Consider the following 18,344-nt stretch of genomic DNA (forward strand, 5'->3'; position numbering starts at 1 on the left):
GCTGATGACGCAGCGAATGATGCATTTACGTGCAGTGGAAAATACGACGCTAAAGATCTCTACTGGCGAGTTTCACAAACACCATTGCCATATATATATATATATATATATATATATATATATATATATATATATATATATATATATATATATATATATATATATATATATATATATATATATATATATATATATATATATATTTGTGTGCGTGTGTACAACCATTGGTCCAAATATTCCGGTTTCCTCCCACAGTACAAAGGCATGCACTTAGTGGGGTGATTCTAAATTGCCCAAAGGGGTGAATGTGAGTGCGTATGGTTGTCTGTCTCTCTGTTAGCCCTGCGATAAGCTGGTGACCTGTCCAGGGTGTACCCTATCTTTCGTCCTATGACAGCTGGGATAAGCTCCAGGCCCCTTAGCTTGTGGTATGTTTCTCTATTTTGGGCAGCAAGACACACCCTCACTCTTTTTTTAGGGAGCATTTTTAACTTTAAGATGTTATGAGGGTCTTTAAAATATATGTTTTACCTGTCAAACACTGATCATAAATTGTGGTTTGTTTTGATTTTATTGTTTGTTTATTTTTTTTTTCTGTTTGTTTGTGTGTGTCTTCCTTTCTTGGATTGCCAGTCTGTGGTCACTGAGGCTGCACTTGAGTGTGCCTGCTTTTTAAAAATGTATTTATTTATTTATTTTATCTCTAACAGAGAGATATTCTGCCAGATTACAAACCCCCTTTCACTGCCAAATTGCACTCGCATCTGATTTGGGATCTGGGCTTTTCTTCTTCTCAGTGTTCCAAACAGGTCTCTTCATGTTGTCTTATAATTTGGTTTGCTCTGATTAGTGTTTGTGAGACTGTCCAGAGCATGTCTGAGAGGAGGCAGTCAGCCTCATTACATCTGACATATGGGACTTCCGTCTGGGCTCACAGCTATTGAATTTGGAGGGTCTTTAGAAAGGGAGGTGCCCGGAGAGAGAAGGATTTAAGGTCACTGAAGGAAAAGAGCGCTCATTTTTGAATGTTAATGATTAGTATAGAAAGCTGGGTAATAATATCAAATATTTGAAAGCAGGTTTTAACCAGAAGTTGGATATTATAGAGTAATTTTTAGAGCTCTTTGGGCATTTCTGGTGATCCAAGTCTTCTTCACACTCCCAGCGCCCAGTTCTGACAGCAACTATAATTTTAAACTATGTTGATGTGGTCCTTGTTCAGTACAGTTGTCGTTGTTCTGGTTTTTAAGTCTCGTGAGATTATGAGATCAAACCACTGTCGCCGCCTAATGGTTCTAGGTTGCCATGGTAACAACGCGCCACTCTTTCTTCACGCCGCGGCCGGGTTAACGCAACAAGAGAAAGACAAGGCGGACAGACATTATTTTGTTGATTTCTTGCATTTCAGGTAACTATTTTATTCGCATTACAGTTTGGAAACAGCAACGCTTCAGTCAAGACAGGTTTAGTAAATAAACGTACCGGTGGTGAAAACCGTGTTCACGCTTCAGGTTTAAAATAGATAGTAAAGTTTATAATAATAATAATAATAATAATAATGTGAATCTATTTTCAAAGGCCGTACTGCGCTTGCAAATAATGGCTTTGTAATTACTCAGATGTATATAATTGTTAAATCCGTGCAAAACTAAATGTTCGAACCCCCATGACCATGCATCTCTCCATCAACCGTTAGTCTGTCTATTAAGTCAGCTATAAAAAGCTAATTGATTTTTACTTTATTATTATTTTTTTTTTATAAGTGTAGACGCTCAACGATGCCACTCTCCCCAGAGCAGCAGGCAGAAGAAACAAAAACGTGGACTAATCCCGGAAACCCAGTTTTCACCTGCGTGATAACTCCAGAAGCAAAACGTCTGATGTCTGCAGCGGGAGCAAAGCCCGAAAACATCATGTACAGGACCACAGCCAGTGACTACGGTCGCCTCCCTCCAACCTTTGAAACCTCTCCGTGCACTTTTCACCCCAAATCACAGAGATTCACCAAAGAGCTGGGGAAGATGGGGATGTATCGCAACCACTCCTTTAATACATCCCTGGACCGAAGCAAGGTGTGCGACTGACTGTTTTGCAGCACACACCATTTGAATATATGTCTAAGTCAAATGTAATAAGAGTAGAATTTAATATGTGCACACTGAAATTAAACGGCATTGTTCTGCATGTGTGTTTGTATGTTTTCATTTCTAGGCATTGCTTTGATGTATTTTATTAAACCCTGTTGATATTCTATGATTTAACAGCATGGTTTGGGTCAGTTTTAACCAGGGGCAAGAACTCCCTCATAATAAGTGTCTACAGCAAATTTTGTACTACAAATTCATTTAGAATGTATAAATAGCCTATCTGACATGAATTAATTGAATATTTATTAGGTTTTATAGCTTTTGGAGAAAAGCATCTGTTCTCTAATAATATGTCCCGTTTTACCTAAGACATTGAATTGCTGTAGTTGTAAACTAGTCTGTACATTCAAAGCAGTGGTAGGAAACCTTGTATGTTTTGGATTTGCATGTTTTTTCCCCACTCACTGAAATGGCAGCTTATTAGACAGACTTATTACTTGTTAGATTATTTTCTTATGTTGTGGGTACTTGTGCTTGTTGTGGCAAAGTACAGGCACCAACAGACATGTAATGCACTCACATTTATACAGCACATTTCAAGTCTTACTGACTACTCAAAGGACTTTCAACTACAAGTCACACATTAACCAAACATTTGTACAACACTTTATTTTTCCTCACATCCATGGCCAATTTAGAATCACTAGTTAACCTGACATGCATGCCTTTTTGAATGTGAGAGGAAACTCACTTCATGTACTCTGGAGTTGGTCAAACAGAAAGACTCCAACTAGGATATAAACCAGAGATTCTTGCTGTGACGTGACAGCGCTAACCACCCTATCACATTCCAGATCTTATGTCTTTTTCAAGGCACCATCTCTGAAGGCACGTCCTGCTTATGTTCACCATATATGATCACTCCTTTACTGTTTTACTATTACACTGTTTAGCGATTCCTCCATGATCCTCCAAAGACCAGCAGGTGCCTGTCACCTCTGTCCCATAAAGATTACACAATTTTTATGCATGCACAATTTCAAGATTCCCTAAAACCACCATTTTCCTTGATCTGACGCACACTAGTGGCTCTAAAATCCATCTGAATAGATACGGGTCACATTTGACTGTGTACAAAAATCTGTAGGAGCACCTGAGCAACATTATAACATTTCAGGAAAAAAAAACAAAACATTTTTGAGTATTTTGGGCCAATTTAGGAAAAGCCATCATATTTCAGGCTAAAAAAAAATGAAATTTAGGACATTTTTTCTACTCTCAGATGTCAAAACGGGTCAAATTTGACACGAACATTATGTAAGGGTTAAACGTTTGATTATTTAGTTACCTTTCTGCTTTTGGGGTTGAGTCAAATGTAGTGTACATTTGCTTTATTCTTTTAACATTGGCGTTTCGCGGCGAATTTCCTTTTTCAAAATGATAAGATTAAGAAGTAAAATATTAAACTGAAAGAGTAAAAAGATTAATCAGAACCACAGGAATGATTGAATGATTTGCTGTACGTTCACCCTCCTCCCTCCCTCCTCCAGTCTCGCCTCCGCATCCACAGCTGATGATGACCAACCTTTTAGCTGCCAGCGCTACGGAACTTAGCGAGTAGCTAGCGCTCGGTTGTAGCGTCATTTAAAATGTGTCCGCTATGAATGTGCTGTTTTATACTTCAACGAAGGCGTGTTGCGGCGGCATATAGACGGGTTATGTAAATGTGTCCTTATACTCGAGTACCACACTCTCAGCTCGTTGTTCCTCCCGTTACCTAACTTGTGTAGTCCGACAGGAGAACCGGAGGAGGGACCAGCTATTGAAGCTAACAGCTAGTAGGTTAGCTCCTACACAACGCAGCTACCTTGTTAGCTCTCTGGTTTGTTAACTACTTTGGTCTGGCTCGACTGCGCTTTGAATGCTGTTTGTTGTACATGATAGCACCGTAAGTATACCTTTAGGTTAACATGGAACCATTATAGTTTTTAATTATAAGAACAAGTTTGGAAAACTTGGTTTTCCTTTTTAACGTGACAAGTGCTTGCTTTGTGGGTGGCTAGCTTGCTAGTCAGCTAACTGAAAAGCTGTTGTTTGTCAACAATACTAAAATGTGTCATCGTTTAGTGGCTATGTGTGGCACACTGTCCCTTTTTAATTAAACAGCGCAACTATTGATTTAAACGGCTTGATGTCGTTTAGTGGTTCTGTTTGAGCGATAAGGGCTAGTGTTTAATTTTAATTATTCTGTAATCTACTGGCATTAATTGTACGGGGTGTGCCGTTTCCGCAAGTCTAAATATTTGCTGCTGGCTACTCTGACAGATTAAGTAAGCAGGAGAGCTGACCGTTTTCTGTTCTCTGTGTGTTTCCTTCACAGCAATGCCACCCCTGGATGAGAGGTTGACTGAAGCCTTGGGCTGTCTGTAATGTTCAGACCTTTTCTGTTTGCATCACCTGACCTTTCCTGGCTCATTTAAGTAGCCATATATCACTAATCCTACACAAGTCTGCTTGGCAACAGTATGATCATTTACACTGACCCCACCCAGCCCACAGGGACAAGAACCCCCCAAAACCAAGCTCTCCAAATGATATGATAGTAGCCGCCTGGATCACTTTCTGTGCCTGCAGGAGCCTTGTACAGGTTCTGCTCTTCCTCTCCTCCTCAAATTCCCTTTGTCCATTCTGGGAAAGTCTTGCCAGTTTGGTCTCCAGCACTGGAACCATGGGTAACAGCTGTGTATGTCGAGAAGATAGTGACTTGGAGGACCACCAACATGCTTCATCAAGGGCGACCCGAGGACAAGCCAGGCGGGTGGATCACAGTACAGGCGTAGGAGTTGATGCTGGAGAGGCTCGGAGCAGTCGGCCCAGGGACCCAGTCAGGCCGCCTCGGCGAGGACGAGGGCCCCATGAGCCAAGACGGAAAAAGCAGAATGTAGATGGCCTGGTGCTGGACACACTGGCTGTCATCAGGACTCTTGTAGACAAGTAAGTGGAACAATGCCAGCAATAATTTGATTAAGGAAAACAGAATAAAGGGTAGTTTGTAAAGCTCTTAAATTTAATCTTTCTCTTCATTCTTGGGTTTTGTAAAAATATCAGCCTTTCCCATTAATAATGCCAGTGCCAGCACATTTAATAATACGACACCCCTCTTGCAGTTCATATCATTCTTGTCACATTTTTATTGCTGATCAACATCAGTGAGGTGTAACTTTTCTGCAGATCACTCTTGCTCTGTCAAAACCTTATGCAATGTTTGTGATCTGAATTAGCGTTGAATGTTATTCTTGTGATTTCATAATGATTAACTAGGGAGTTATTCTTTTGTAAGTGAACTGGGATTTCTCATAAAGAAAAGGCTAATAATAAAGTGTGCAGCTACAGATTATTCATGACTAAATCAATAATTTCACACAATAGCCTGCTTAAAACAAAGATGATTAAGAGCTCTGAGCAGCAGCTGCAGGTATTTATTCATTGAACCTGTGGCTGTGAACATGTAGAACCTGTGAGCGAGGACTCTGTTCTCTTCCTTTCATTTCTGTTTCCTTTTTTCCTGGATGCATAACTTGCTGCAGTGATTTAAAACTATTTGGGTCTCCTGTATAGATTTCGAGGCATTTTCTTCATTTGCCACCTCCTCCACTAAACTGTTGTTATCACTGAAGAAAAGAAGTTTAGTACCCTTTTTAGCAGCAAGGGTATGTTTGCTTATAGCAAACAAAATGAAACTAGATTCATTTAAATTACAAGCAGTGTAGTGTATTGTATTTCTTGGGGCACTTGTAAAAGAAATTAATTTTGGTGTAATTTGTTTTTTTAAACATTGCCAATAGAGTATAATTTTGCGGCATAGTTTAGTGCATCATATTTCTGAAGTTCATGCAGTAAAAAGAGAGTGTCCCATAGAAAACTGATTGCCTTCTGATTGTGGATAATCAGAAACAAGAGAGGTTACTGAGTGTTAAATAGTGAATGTGCAAGTACAAGAGTGTGCAAGTACAAGAAAATACTATTACACATCACAGTTTGACAATGATCGTGTTTAAGACATGTATGTACATTTCCAAAAGCGTGCACACAGTATGACTAATTAATGAGAGGCGTCTCGCTTTCAGTATTACTAAGTAATGTTAGGAAATCTGAGAATTAAGCCGTCTGAGTCTGTGGCTGGCTAGAATGATAGCAGTTTTGATTTTGGGACCAGTCACTGCAAGTAACGGTAATAATAGTATTATCAGCAGCAACACCCATTGATGCAGATCAATCGCAACTATACACTCGCCTCAGCCTCTCCACAGGATAACGTTGTTGTCCATATCCATTACTGTGATTACAGAAACACAAAAAGCCATGAGTCATTTGTTGATATTATTCCAGATGCTGTGATTACAGGGTCACAAACACTTTGCTTGAGTGCTTTTAGTGAGAATCATCACTATCATTTGTACTGAACAGGCACACAGGTTTGTTATATTTAGGTAAAGTGAAAAAGATGTGAGAAACATTTGTGAACTCGACTTTTGCAACTCTGCTTTGTTTTTCAGTGACCAGGAGCCCCCTTACTCCATGATCACTTTGCATGAGATGGCAGAGACGGGTAAGGAAACTGTTCTGAAACGCATTTACATACTGAGCAAGAATCATGGAGCTATGTAGCAATTAAACACAGCTTTTGGAAAGTCAGTGCTCTTTAAAAAAAGCTGGCACAGAATACACTAAGCACTGTGGTGCAGTGTCACAAGAGTTTTTATTATTGGTTCAAAGGTTATAAAATGTGTGAAGAAAAGAACGTTTGCTCTGTGTGAAAGCGTGACCAAAACATTTCTTGGTTTGTCTAGTCTACTCTAAAGGCTGAAATGAACCTATCTGATGATTATCTAGAGGATTTGTCTTTATTAGTGACTAGTGAGGAGTTCCAGGAATTAAAACAGTCTTCTGTGAATATGCTTTCCAAACCCCCTCGAGCTGAATGTCTGAGTTGTTTATGAGAAGTGTTAAGGAAGTGCCATTACAGTAGTGTTGAAATCAGTAGGTGTTTTTCTCTTTTGATATATTTGACCTGTTTGACAACTTGCTTGCTCTGAACTTAACTCAGCATTATCTGTGGTATTTAAATATGTGCACTACTGGACATCATAGGACTGGTTACCATATAGTGCTTGATTGAACTGCAGCATTTGGTTTCCTTGGTTGGTAAATCCCAGAAAAGACTGTGTGAAAATGGTTATATATAGCTTTTTTTTTCCCATATGCAATGCAGCCCTTAACTTTTCTAGGACTTGCCTAACAGAGGTGCATGTGAGAAACAAATGTTGGGTCCCATTGGATCAGACAAACTGCTAACTTCAGATTGTGCCATTGAGTGTAGCTAATAGGTTAGGTTTACGTTATGGCTGTAATCTCTATCTAGGCAGCATCCTCACTTAAACCACAGAGCATTTCCAAATTTTATTATTTTCAGTTTAAGGAAAGCATATCTGTATTGTAATACTGCTAAATTTAATGCTGCTAGCTGGTGCTTTTGTGGAGCAGATGCATTGTTAGGTGACAGTTTGCAGTAGCACCAGCACGAGATCCAATCACATTATGAGCTTGACTACCTCCAAATGTGGCCTGGTTCATCCAGTCACATTCTGATCCTAGTGTTTTTTTTTTTTTTGTTTTTTTTTTTACCTTGTATTAACATACATTCCTCCTTGGGGTGACTATAGCTCAGGAGGTAGAGTGGGCCATCTACTAATTGGAAGGTTTGGGGTTCAAGGTCTGGCTGCTCCAGTCTGCATACCAAAGTATCCTTGGGCAAGATACTGAACCCCAAGTTACTCTCTGATGTGTTCATTGGAGTGTGAATGTTAGAAAGCACTTACGTGTAGAAAAAGTACTTGTATGAATGGGTGAATGAGGCATGTTGTAAAAAAAAAAAAAAAAAAAGCGCTTTGAGTGCTCAAGTAGAGTAGAAAACCACTATACAAGAACCAGCCTATTTACACAGGATATGTACATGCATGCTTCATTTCTGAAATTTATATTGTTTAAAAACGGTTCTTTGGTAAACATAACTGGTTTGGATGGTACTGTCTCTTGTTAAGAAGAAGCACACTTTCTAACCAAAATTATACAAAACCTATTTAAGGTAAATGGTTAGATTTGAGAGGAATGTGAATAGAGGAGAGGAGCTGCAACACTTACATTCCTACATTTACAGTCCTGAGTTAATGTTGCTCCCTCAGCATCTCTCCAGCAGCTTGCCCAGTCTGGGGGGAAGGGGCATAGTCATGATTTATACCACATACATCATGTTGGAGTTGCTATTATTGCCCCAATCTAATGAATTTTCTTTCAATTAAATATTCTTGATATTTTTGCAAGTTAGTTTCTGTGTTTAGTTTGATGTAACTGATGTTTCTGATTCTTATTCAGTTGTACAGCTTCAGAAGTTCAGCTAATGTTTCTGTAAATTTTGGGTTTGTTGTTGATGCTCTCACATTGCGCTTGTGTGGATGTGTATGTGGTACCCTTTGAATTCTAGCTTTAGCCTGGCGTTATGTGTTATGGAAAAATAAGTTGAGCCCTGAAACCAAACTGATTTTATGATGATTTATTGAAAGTAAGAATATAACCTTTGCAAAAGGATTAATACAGCATGAACAGTCTTCGCACCAGCATTGACCAAAGAGCAAAATAACCACAGTTCCTTTATTGTGTCATTGTGTTGGTACAGTCTTGTTCTGTTAGCTGTGGGGAGTTTAGTTTCCCACCACCATGTAACTTCAGCCTGATAAGTGTGTCATGGCCTTGGGCACAACCTAGAAAGAAATTTGTTTTCTACTTCGCACACTTTGGTCTTTGTACTAGAAAATTACAATTACATACCAAAGAAGTACACAGAGGTTATTTGAGTTGAAAAACAAATTTTCCATTACATTATGCACATATGGTGTTTGATGCTCACAAGGCACGGTGTTGTGTGCCTCAACAGCAGCCAAGCCGGGTATTAGCTTGCAGTTCTGAACCCTGAATATAGCTAAGAAGCAAATCAATCAGCTAACCAGTCACTTTCTGTTTGACATGTCCTACAATGTTACATTATTCATAAGCTTGTTGGCTTTCATGAGTGATAGCCTAGAGAGGATTTCTTACCAAGTCACCTAATGGACTGGAAATGCATGCTTTACTAATTTGCATCTTGTAAACAGAATCTAGGGTTATGTTAGTGAGCATAGAGCCGTCATTTTATAAATCTTTTTTTTCCTTGTGACAACAAGCAATTCTAGATTTTGTCAAACTGAAGGAGAATTTTTTAAATTTATTTATTTTTATATAAGTTTGCATAAAGTATGATTGTGTAAAAGTCTGCAGCAACTGTGAAAGGAAATAATGTAGAATATAAAGGAATTTATGTTTTGCAGTTCAGGAGACATTATTTATAATGCCACTTTTCCTTCAGTCTCTATGTACAACTCTCAGCTCTGGCTGAATACATCAGAAAGATAGTAATTATGTATGTGTTCAATTCTGAAGGAGGCAGATGACTAAACTAGCAGTATAAAATGTCAGGAATTATGCATCATCCTGATTCAAAGTTTCTTCTCTTTTTTTTTTTAGATGATGGCTGGCTGGAAGTCGTCCAGTCTCTGATACGAGTGATTCCCCTGGATGATCCTTTAGGCCCTGCAGTGATCACACTTTTACTGGACGAGTGTCCCCTACCCACCAAGGTATTAATCTGACCTTTAACCTAGAATAGATAATAAATGTAATCTCAAAACTGACCTCTCCATGGCCTTTCCGTTTGTGACTGCAGCTCTGATCAGAAAACCAATCCTTGACTTGTTCTTCACTCAAGCCACACAAAGCAAACCAATGCAAACAATTAGAAATAAATACATTAAGACTAAAAATAAAACAGCAATTTGTCTTATTATCCTCCAAAAGATATTACTCTTGTAGAAAGAGAACAGTTCATTCAAGTCCAAAAAAATATTTTCTTCACTACAGCCAGTGGCGCAAAAATGTGTCCGCAGACACCTCAGAAAGTATATAGCTATGCCGCTGACTACAACTTTTCTTTTTTTTTTCTTTTTTTTTCCCTCCTCTAGTTTCCACCCCCTCTTTTCAGCCATCACTTTTTTTTTTACTACTTTGAACAAATAAAATCTGGTTTGGACCTCCTGCTTCCATGACCAGAGTAATGCAAGGACAGAGGTCAGACTGTGACACTTTGAACAGAATGAGCTTGTCACAGTATTCAGAACAAATCCAACAAAACCTAGATTTTACACTTTTTTTTTTCTTTTTTTTTTAATTAATTTTCACCCTCTTAAAATAATGGCCTAAGTTATTTTTTCAGGTTTTTCAGAAAAGACAAAAAACTGAACGAAGCATTACATTATGATGATTTAGGCAAAAATAAAACTTTCACTAAAAATGAGTTCGGCCATTATTTTAAGAGGGTGATGAAATATAAAACCCCAGACACAATACTCCACAATTGCTATGATCTTAATGACACTACCACCACTACTACTACTCATTCCCTGCTTCATGTCCTTGTAGCATCTCTTATCAGGATAATGCTAGTATTTTTAAATGTTTGAAAGTGAAATATTCCAGCTCTCTGTGGTGCTTGAATTTTAGATTGTTCCATAGAAATGATGCACGATCCTCACTGAAGCGACTTGTCCATTTTCTCTCTCCAGGATGCTCTCCAGAAACTCTCTGACATGTTGAATCTGAGTTCAGCTGTTGCACGACAAGATGCTCTAAATCCCGCTAAACACAGAAACACCACTGCAGTCCTGGGATGCCTGGCAGAGAAACTGGCTGGTACAGTCCACAGTTACAGTTTTTATGGTTAATCTTTGAGTCACTAGTTTTGCTCTCTGGTGTTTCCACTGCCTGTTTGCTATAAATGTCTAGATTTTAAAGCTTGTTGCAAGCAGACAAGGCTCTGTGTTAGTCAACTTGCAAATTCTCTTTCTTTTCATTTTGTAGGACCGGCCAGTATTGGGTTGTTGAGCCCTGGAACCCTTGAGTATCTTCTAGAAAGCTTGGTAAGCAAACTTTGACACCTGGTTATTAAGTGCGTGTGGTATGCTGCATGAATCACACTGTTGCACACTGTTAAGACTTCAAATTTGCTGATGCATTGTGGTTGCTTAACTGGTGATACGAGAGCTTACATTATCCTGCTGATGGTACTAGATAAGACTGGTTGTTTGTACAAGTACAGTGAGAAAGCTTCCGTTTACTTAAAATTAATGCATGCTTGGTTGGTTACGGTGTCTAATAATGCCAAGCAGCCAGGTTATAAATTTTCCCGGTGCCTTTGAAAATCCCTGATCATGTGCAGCAGAGACAGTGCACGACTATAAAGATGTGGAAAACACTCTGTGACTACTACTGGGATCGCTCTTGCTGTTTATTAGATAAGAGCCTCACTGTTTTTTGAGCCAGACTGCTTTGCTGAGCTTTGTCAGAGCTACAAGGAAGTCAGCTCCGCAGTTGCAGTGTTTCAGGCTGATCTAAGAAAAGCAACATAACACATCTGCAACATTTTTTGACAAAGAAAATGAACATAATGATTTTTAAGTGTCTAACTTTAGTGGGGTTACAATATGTAACTAGTTGTGGCACTGCATTTCTTTGGAACTTTTGTACTTTTTGTCATTTGTGTCACTTTGAAAATAGCTACAGTGAAACTATAGACAGCAAATGTGAGCACCCTCACTGCAGTGTTTTTTATTAAATACTCAAAGGGAGCATTAAGTAGAATTTGGGGACAAAGAGATATCTTATTATAATTACTTTTGTATGTTAACATGAAAATAAATAATTTGTCTAGTTAGTGAATTAAAAAAACTAATTTAATGTTTGTCTGTTTCTGTCACCCAGAGCTCTGAGGCCCACCCAACTGTCATGCTGTTTGCTCTCATCGCTCTGGAGAAGTTCTCCCAGACTAGTAGGTTCACTCATTATATCTTGAAGCCAGTTAAAAATGCAGATTCATTATTAGACTCGTGAAATAAGACTTGCATTATCAGGTAAATAAGCAGAGACCTTCTTTACAGCTTTCGCTTTCTTCTACTCCCCTGGTGTTGATTAGTGGTTTCTGTGCAAATGAAATACTGCGCTTGGAGGTAGATTCGTGGAAGTGCTTTTTTTTCTCAGTAGTTTTATTCCCTAAACAACTGTTTGTTATTTTATGACTAAGTCCAAATTGTCTCAGTTGGCTGAGTTACAACTTTTCACACAAGTTTTCCTCCATTTTCTTTAAAAGGTTAGGATTGCTTTGAGCTACACACCCTACATGCATCTTTAAAGACATATTTAATTGAAGTCACTTTGACGGCTCACTGAAATGTAGGGTGGGTTTTACAGGAAGGGTTTCACTTGTTTTCTATCACTTAATTTAATCTTTCAAGCACTCCAGAAATTGACTCACGTTTTATTTATGCTGTTTGTGCTTGAACAGGTTTTCTCCCATTTTATGTCAGTTACAGTGTGAGTGTTACCAAAATGTGGGCGACCTGTAACTCAATACTCAGCCTAAACGCCTACTGTGCAGAAATGGAGCACTGAAGCTGCTGTTGCTCAGCTAAGATGCTTCTGATGCTGTGCCTCCTGTGTACGGATGTTTTTACACACAGTAGTGTTACAACGCGTGGTGTTAGACTTACAGATTAAGTCTTTCTAACTTATACTTGCGTTTTCTTTCCCTTAGGTGAGAACAAGCTGACTGTGTCTGAGTCTTCTATCAGCAATCGTCTTGCTGTTCTGGAGTCTTGGGCAGAACATCCCGACTACCTAAAGAGGCAGGTTGGATTTTGCGCACAGTGGAGCCTTGACAACTTGTGTGAGTAGACCCATGTTTCAAACAGTCTGTGCTGGTGTGGCATCACTTTTTGAAGAGACACGAACAGTTTCCTAAATGTGTTTCTCCCACTGCTCTTTGTCCAGTCCTAAAGGAAGGTCGTCAGTTCACTTATGAAAAAGTCAACCTCACAAATATCAACGCCATGCTCAACAGCAATGATGTTAGCGAGTACCTCAAGATCTCACCCACTGGACTAGAGGTCAGGCTTTGTGTGAATAAATGTAGTGTTTTTAAAAAAAATTTTTATTAGTGCATAAAAATCAGAATCTTTACCTCTTTTTGTTCTTTTCTTCAGGCACGATGTGATGCCTCGTCCTTTGAGAGTGTGCGCTGTACATTCTGTGTGGATTCAGGCGTTTGGTACTACGAGGTGACGGTCATTACATCGGGGGTGATGCAAATCGGATGGGCCACCAAGGACAGCAAGTTCCTAAATCATGTACTTGAACATTTTTACCGTTTGCCCTCAGTAAAGTGTGATTGCATTTTCTCTTTTGGTTGGACTGCAGTCAATTAATGAAGCTTTTTCTGTGTGTGTGTGTGTGTGTGTGTGTGTGTTACAGGAGGGTTATGGAATAGGAGATGATGAATACTCGTGTGCGTATGATGGCTGCAGGCAGCTCATCTGGTACAACGCTCGCAGTAAACCTCACTCTCACCCCTGCTGGAAGGAGGGTATGCACTGCTGACATAAAGATCTATAGTTATAGCTGGGGATTCCTCTTATAGATATTTTTTAAGTTACTGGCTTCAAAGACATTTTGAAATGTTCCCACTTTAATAAGTTACATGGAGATAATAACATGCTCTAAATGTCAGACTCATTTGTTTGGAAATAGCTATGTTATTTTGGTGTGACTGTTTTTGTGGAGTGTTTTTGTGATTTTTAGCACCCACGCTGTCAGTGCCAACATTCAGGCTCTGGCTGAAATCCCACACAGATAACAGTAATAGCATGCCAAAACTTCATTCTGCTGCGTGTGTGTGTGTGTGTGTGTGTGTGTTCCATTTAGGAGATGCCATCGGCTTCCTGTTGGATCTCAGCAAGAAGCAGATGATCTTTTATCTGAATGGACATCAGCTACCGCCAGAGAAACAGGTGTTCTCATCTGCCACGTAAGTTCACTCACTGGATTGGGGGGGGCCCTCTGGTTTCACTTTTTGATTCTTTTTCTCTCCTTCCTTCATTCTTTTCTCTTGTTTTTGTTCTGTCTCTCCATCTTTTCTCAAAATTATCCCCTTTGTTTTCTTCATCTCTGTGCCAGGTCCGGCTTCTTCGCGGCAGCCAGCTTCATGTCGTACCAGCAGTGTGAGTTTAATTTTGGGGCCAAGCCTTTCCGTCACCCACCTTCTGTCAAGTTCAGCACCTTCAATGACTTTGCTTCACTGCTGCCCAGTGAAAAGATCATTCTACCGAGGTAAGAAATGAAGGTGGTTCTTTTAACTTTTTTTTTTGTTTTGTTTAAAATGAATAACACTGTAAGAGGTTGGGAAAGCAGTATGTAATCTGTTGTTAACAAACTGTCCTCTGAATAATTTGTACACAGCATCCGGCATGTAGATATATCATGATGAAAACACGAGTCATCATTTGGAGTTTCTACTTTTTAAAATCTCTTATTAGTTTGTTGGCTATTCTAAACCAGCAAACCTTTATTTCTGAAACTTTTATTTGTTAATTTAACTACTAAACAATGACATTAAGGTCATTTGGATGCAGTGATACTAACACTAGTAGTACCTGTTCGTGAAGGATGGTAAACTATAATTATAGTTAATTTTTCACCTTCACGTCAGAGCTTTCTCTTGGCAGACACTTAGTCGTGGCTGTATTCCAAACATGGAGGCCCACAATACTCTGAAAGTGGAACACAAGCTTTAAAAAAGAAAAGCCATTGATGTCAGTTTTCCTGTTTAATAAGACAGAATGTAGAAGCTCTACAGTTGTGTAATATAAAGCTTAAATGTTCATTTTGATGGCTCTGTGTCAGAAAGTTGTTGACTCAACTTTCTAGCAATCTGTTGCAACAACAGGACCTTGAACATTACCATAATTGGATCAGCGCGTCTGACAAAAGACTTATCGCGGAGGTGTTTGCATTGTTGTGTTCTGCCACCGACTGAGAAATGAAGAAGATTGACAGCTTTTCATTTCCTCTACTTTTTCTTTTTTTGGCCGTTTTATTTTGAGTAGAAAATTAGACCAAATAAAGGGAAGACTGATGCAATAAAAACTGGTGTATCTAAAAAAAAAACAGGCGTCTGTCCACACCACCATCTGCAGCATGACGCATTAACTAGCTACCCCACAGAAAATCTGTCAAATAAGCTTTAACAGCTGAATGTTAAGCTCTTTTATTTAAAATTAGTCACCGGGCAAAAGAAAATTGCATATGCAACTAAATAAAATGTAATCCTTAATGAATTCTACCTCTGCAAACCTAAATATAAATACAGCCATTTGAGTTGCGTACTGCACAGCTGTATTTTTTTTCCATTTGCCCTACAAAAAATATTTTATTCAGTGTTCAAACTTTCTTTTTACGGGTGGAAGCCCATAAGAGTTAAAACGGCTTGTTTCAGATGGTGGATGAACTGAGGAGCTGCACCGTGACCCAGTATTAGATAATTGGGGTTTATTTTGAACTGTGAATCATCCACAGCTCCTGTATTAGAAATACATGGATAGAAATAAACATAATGTCCCCTTTAATTAACTCAGACTGATGACTTTTTGTATTATGTGCCATTTCCATTGAATGCTTCTCTGGGATGGGGTCTTTTGAGAGTGAAAACTGTGTATATATGTGCGGTATTCTCTTTCAGACAGAATAAAACCATACAGTGCACATGTATGTGTATAGAAACAATATTTGTGTGTGTGTGTGTCTCCATCCTAGACACCGGCGTCTGGCCTTACTGAAGCAGGTTAGCATCCGAGACAACTGCTGCACTCTGTGTTGTGACGTCATGGCTGACACAGAGCTGCGGCCCTGTGGACATGGGTATGTGTTGTAAAAATTCTGTAAAACAAGAATTTTTGTACTAACTCTAAACAATAAAAGTCTGAATTGATGCAAACATTTTCCTCTTTGCTTTTTCACAGTGGTATGTGTATGGAGTGTGCCTTACAGTTAGAGACGTGCCCCCTCTGCCGTCAAGACATCCAGACCCGCGTCAGACTCATTGCACATGTATCCTGACACACTTCCTGGCCTTGCTCCAGTCAAGGGAGACACACAAGCCCTACAGCTTCGTCCTCCTCCTCTAATCCCCTCTCACCCCACAGGGTTGCGAGGATGTTGCCACAACATTGTGATGATGCCAGAACATTGAATTCTGGTCCGAGGAGATGCCAATGGAGGGGTGGATAGAAGAAAGAGAAGAGATGAGAGGAGGGGCAATAAAACAACAGCTGGAACCCCCAGGAGCTTTTCCTCATGTATCTACATCTTCTCTTTTATATCCTTCTGACAACTCACTGCAGAAGCTGGGCCAAGAATCATGAACTTTCTACTTTTTTCAGATTTAAAAAAAGGCAGAAGCGAGGAGCAGAGACGGTGTAAACTGGTGACAGACAGAACCAAGTTGTCATCTGCAGGCCCCCTGTGTAAAGTTATTTAAAAAAAAAAAACCTTTCCATCAGAAGGATCCCACTTGTGCTTTCAGTCCCGAGGCTACTTCTATTTAACCCCATCGCCGTCATGCACATGTTTGCAGATGTGACAGGGCTTGGTCACAGAGGAGAACACAGCCTGTAGTACAGTATTAAACCGAAGGTACAAATAAACTTGAAATGTGTCTCACTTTCTTTTTTTGGATGTAGATGCGTGAATAATTGTGTTCTCATGGTAGCATTTTCTTTCTCTTCAACACCTAAACTTTGGGCAGCTTCACTGTCTGTACTGATTGATCACCCAGGTGTAGGGTTTTTCATCAGGAAATTCCATGGTTGGTTGAAATATCAGATTTTACTCTGTCTCAGATTACTTTAATTCCTTGAGCTTAATTTCAGATAAAGTTTACAGAGCTGTTCAAAATCAGTCGGCTGGTATACACGAAAGGAAGTTAATGACATGAATTATGTTATGCAGCCAGTAATTTGAAAGCAAAACATGCTTCAGTCTGCATAAGAACTGATTTTTAGCTTTCAGCCGACACTGCTTCTTTTTGTGCTTTACTGTCTTTGCTCAGATGTTGATCTGTCCCTCAGTCTGTCAGTTATGAAGCAACCACAAAATTTACATTGAAGCCACATATAAGTGATCTCATTCAGGATGATTTTTCCTCCCAGTTATAAATGCGTATTTTGAGTTGATCGTTTTTTCTTGATTTGGTGTCAACAGTTGAACAATTTTCAGTGTCTGTCCAACATGAGTCAAACCTGTTTGAGGGGCTGTTTTAAGTAATTATGTCTTAATTTTTGTTTGTGGTAACAAACGTGACAATTTTCAGTCTACAAACGGATTTTGAGTTTGTCCCTCTAAAGTGAGGCTGAAGGCTGATGTTGGCTAAGAAGTAAGCCAGCTTATGAGCTGAGTAGTGACTTATCGAGCTAAATGTGAAATGTTTTAGAGGATTGTTTTTCCTCTTATCAGTTTACACAGGCCTCCATAAGAGAATGAGATTTTGGCAGTAAGAAACACATTACTGAAAACAGAGTATGGCCTTTGTTTCACATGCTGGGTGAGTTCTTTGTCTACATAATTGATCTTGTTTAAAAAAAAGAGCTTGTCAGAAGTGTGTTGGGTCAGACTGAGTGAAATATGGTTTCTTTGTACTCTGTATAACAACACCTGTTCCCATTTAACCATTTTTTTCTCCTTCCTTCTTCTTGTCTTCTGCCTTGTGTTTTTTGTCTTTCTGTCCATTCTTTACTTGAAGCATCTCTGGGTTGACTGACTTATATTTGTATTTTGGAAACAGGTGATGAAATGAGTTGTATGCTAAATTATAATTCAATAAAAATTGTATTGTACAATTTAAAACATCCAATGGCATTTCAAATGACAGTAATTTTACATTTATCTCTGTCATGGTTTTTTGGAGTAGTTAATACTTCATCATATTGCATGAACAGAATCAGTAAACTCATTCAGACTATACTAGAATGGTTTCTGAAGATGACAGAACAAAAGACTGGTCTGATCGTTGTTGGCTATGTTGTAATTCCTGGTGCACCTTATACACGGAGGTGAGAGATGAATGGTCTCTGTGGTTGGAGATCAAATTCAGGAATGTAAAGAATGAGTTGTATTTAAAACAACTGTAAAAGAAAATCTCCCCAGAGTTCCCAAAGATGTGATTTACTGAAGAATTGTTTCCTGGATTGTGACATTTGTAATAAATGTATGTTCATGTGATTCTTT

General features: G+C 39.0%; 2 protein-coding genes across 4 annotated transcripts; both read left to right on the top strand.

Annotated features, from left to right (window-relative positions):
* The first annotated feature begins 1,281 nt into the window (after window positions 1–1,281).
* Window positions 1,282–2,184, top strand: pierce1 (piercer of microtubule wall 1). 2 transcript variants are annotated; one of them, XM_030731926.1, is made up of 2 exons: window positions 1,282–1,408; window positions 1,769–2,184. In XM_030731926.1, the coding sequence occupies exons 1-2, from the start codon at window positions 1,290–1,292 to the stop codon at window positions 2,082–2,084; spliced, it is 435 nt and encodes a 144-aa protein (XP_030587786.1). In that variant the 5' UTR covers window positions 1,282–1,289; the 3' UTR covers window positions 2,085–2,184. The 2 variants fall into 2 exon arrangements, with proteins under 2 accessions (XP_030587786.1, XP_030587787.1); XM_030731927.1 differs by having other exon boundaries at window positions 1,294–1,408; window positions 1,764–2,184.
* A 1,473-nt stretch (window positions 2,185–3,657) lies between these two features.
* rspry1 (ring finger and SPRY domain containing 1) lies at window positions 3,658–18,329 on the top strand. 2 transcript variants are annotated; one of them, XR_004020105.1, is made up of 16 exons: window positions 3,658–4,035; window positions 4,468–5,081; window positions 6,644–6,696; window positions 9,705–9,817; window positions 10,799–10,925; window positions 11,094–11,152; window positions 11,994–12,060; window positions 12,823–12,954; window positions 13,059–13,174; window positions 13,271–13,414; window positions 13,539–13,650; window positions 13,989–14,091; window positions 14,241–14,393; window positions 15,876–15,980; window positions 16,082–16,417; window positions 16,502–18,329. XR_004020105.1 is itself a non-coding variant. In XM_030731925.1 (15 exons), the coding sequence occupies exons 2-15, from the start codon at window positions 4,684–4,686 to the stop codon at window positions 16,176–16,178; spliced, it is 1,779 nt and encodes a 592-aa protein (XP_030587785.1). In that variant the 5' UTR covers window positions 3,658–4,035; window positions 4,468–4,683; the 3' UTR covers window positions 16,179–18,329. The 2 variants fall into 2 exon arrangements, 1 of the variants encoding a protein (XP_030587785.1); XM_030731925.1 differs by having other exon boundaries at window positions 16,082–18,329.
* Window positions 18,330–18,344: the final 15 nt, after the last annotated feature.

The sequence above is a fragment of the Archocentrus centrarchus genome, chromosome 6, assembly GCF_007364275.1.
Source record: "Archocentrus centrarchus isolate MPI-CPG fArcCen1 chromosome 6, fArcCen1, whole genome shotgun sequence".
Lineage (NCBI taxonomy): Eukaryota > Metazoa > Chordata > Actinopteri > Cichliformes > Cichlidae > Archocentrus > Archocentrus centrarchus.

Excerpts from the sequence above, each read along its gene's own strand:
- pierce1 (XM_030731926.1), top strand. The coding sequence starts at position 1,290 with ATGGTTCTAGGTTGCCATGGTAACAACGCGCCACTCTTTCTTCACGCC. Across the intron at positions 1,409-1,768 it reads GTTGATTTCTTGCATTTCAG|ACGCTCAACGATGCCACTCT; the intron begins GTAACTATTTTA and ends TTATAAGTGTAG.
- rspry1 (XM_030731925.1), top strand. The coding sequence starts at position 4,684 with ATGATAGTAGCCGCCTGGATCACTTTCTGTGCCTGCAGGAGCCTTGTA. Across the intron at positions 9,818-10,798 it reads AGTGTCCCCTACCCACCAAG|GATGCTCTCCAGAAACTCTC; the intron begins GTATTAATCTGA and ends TTCTCTCTCCAG. Across the intron at positions 14,394-15,875 it reads GAAAAGATCATTCTACCGAG|ACACCGGCGTCTGGCCTTAC; the intron begins GTAAGAAATGAA and ends TCTCCATCCTAG.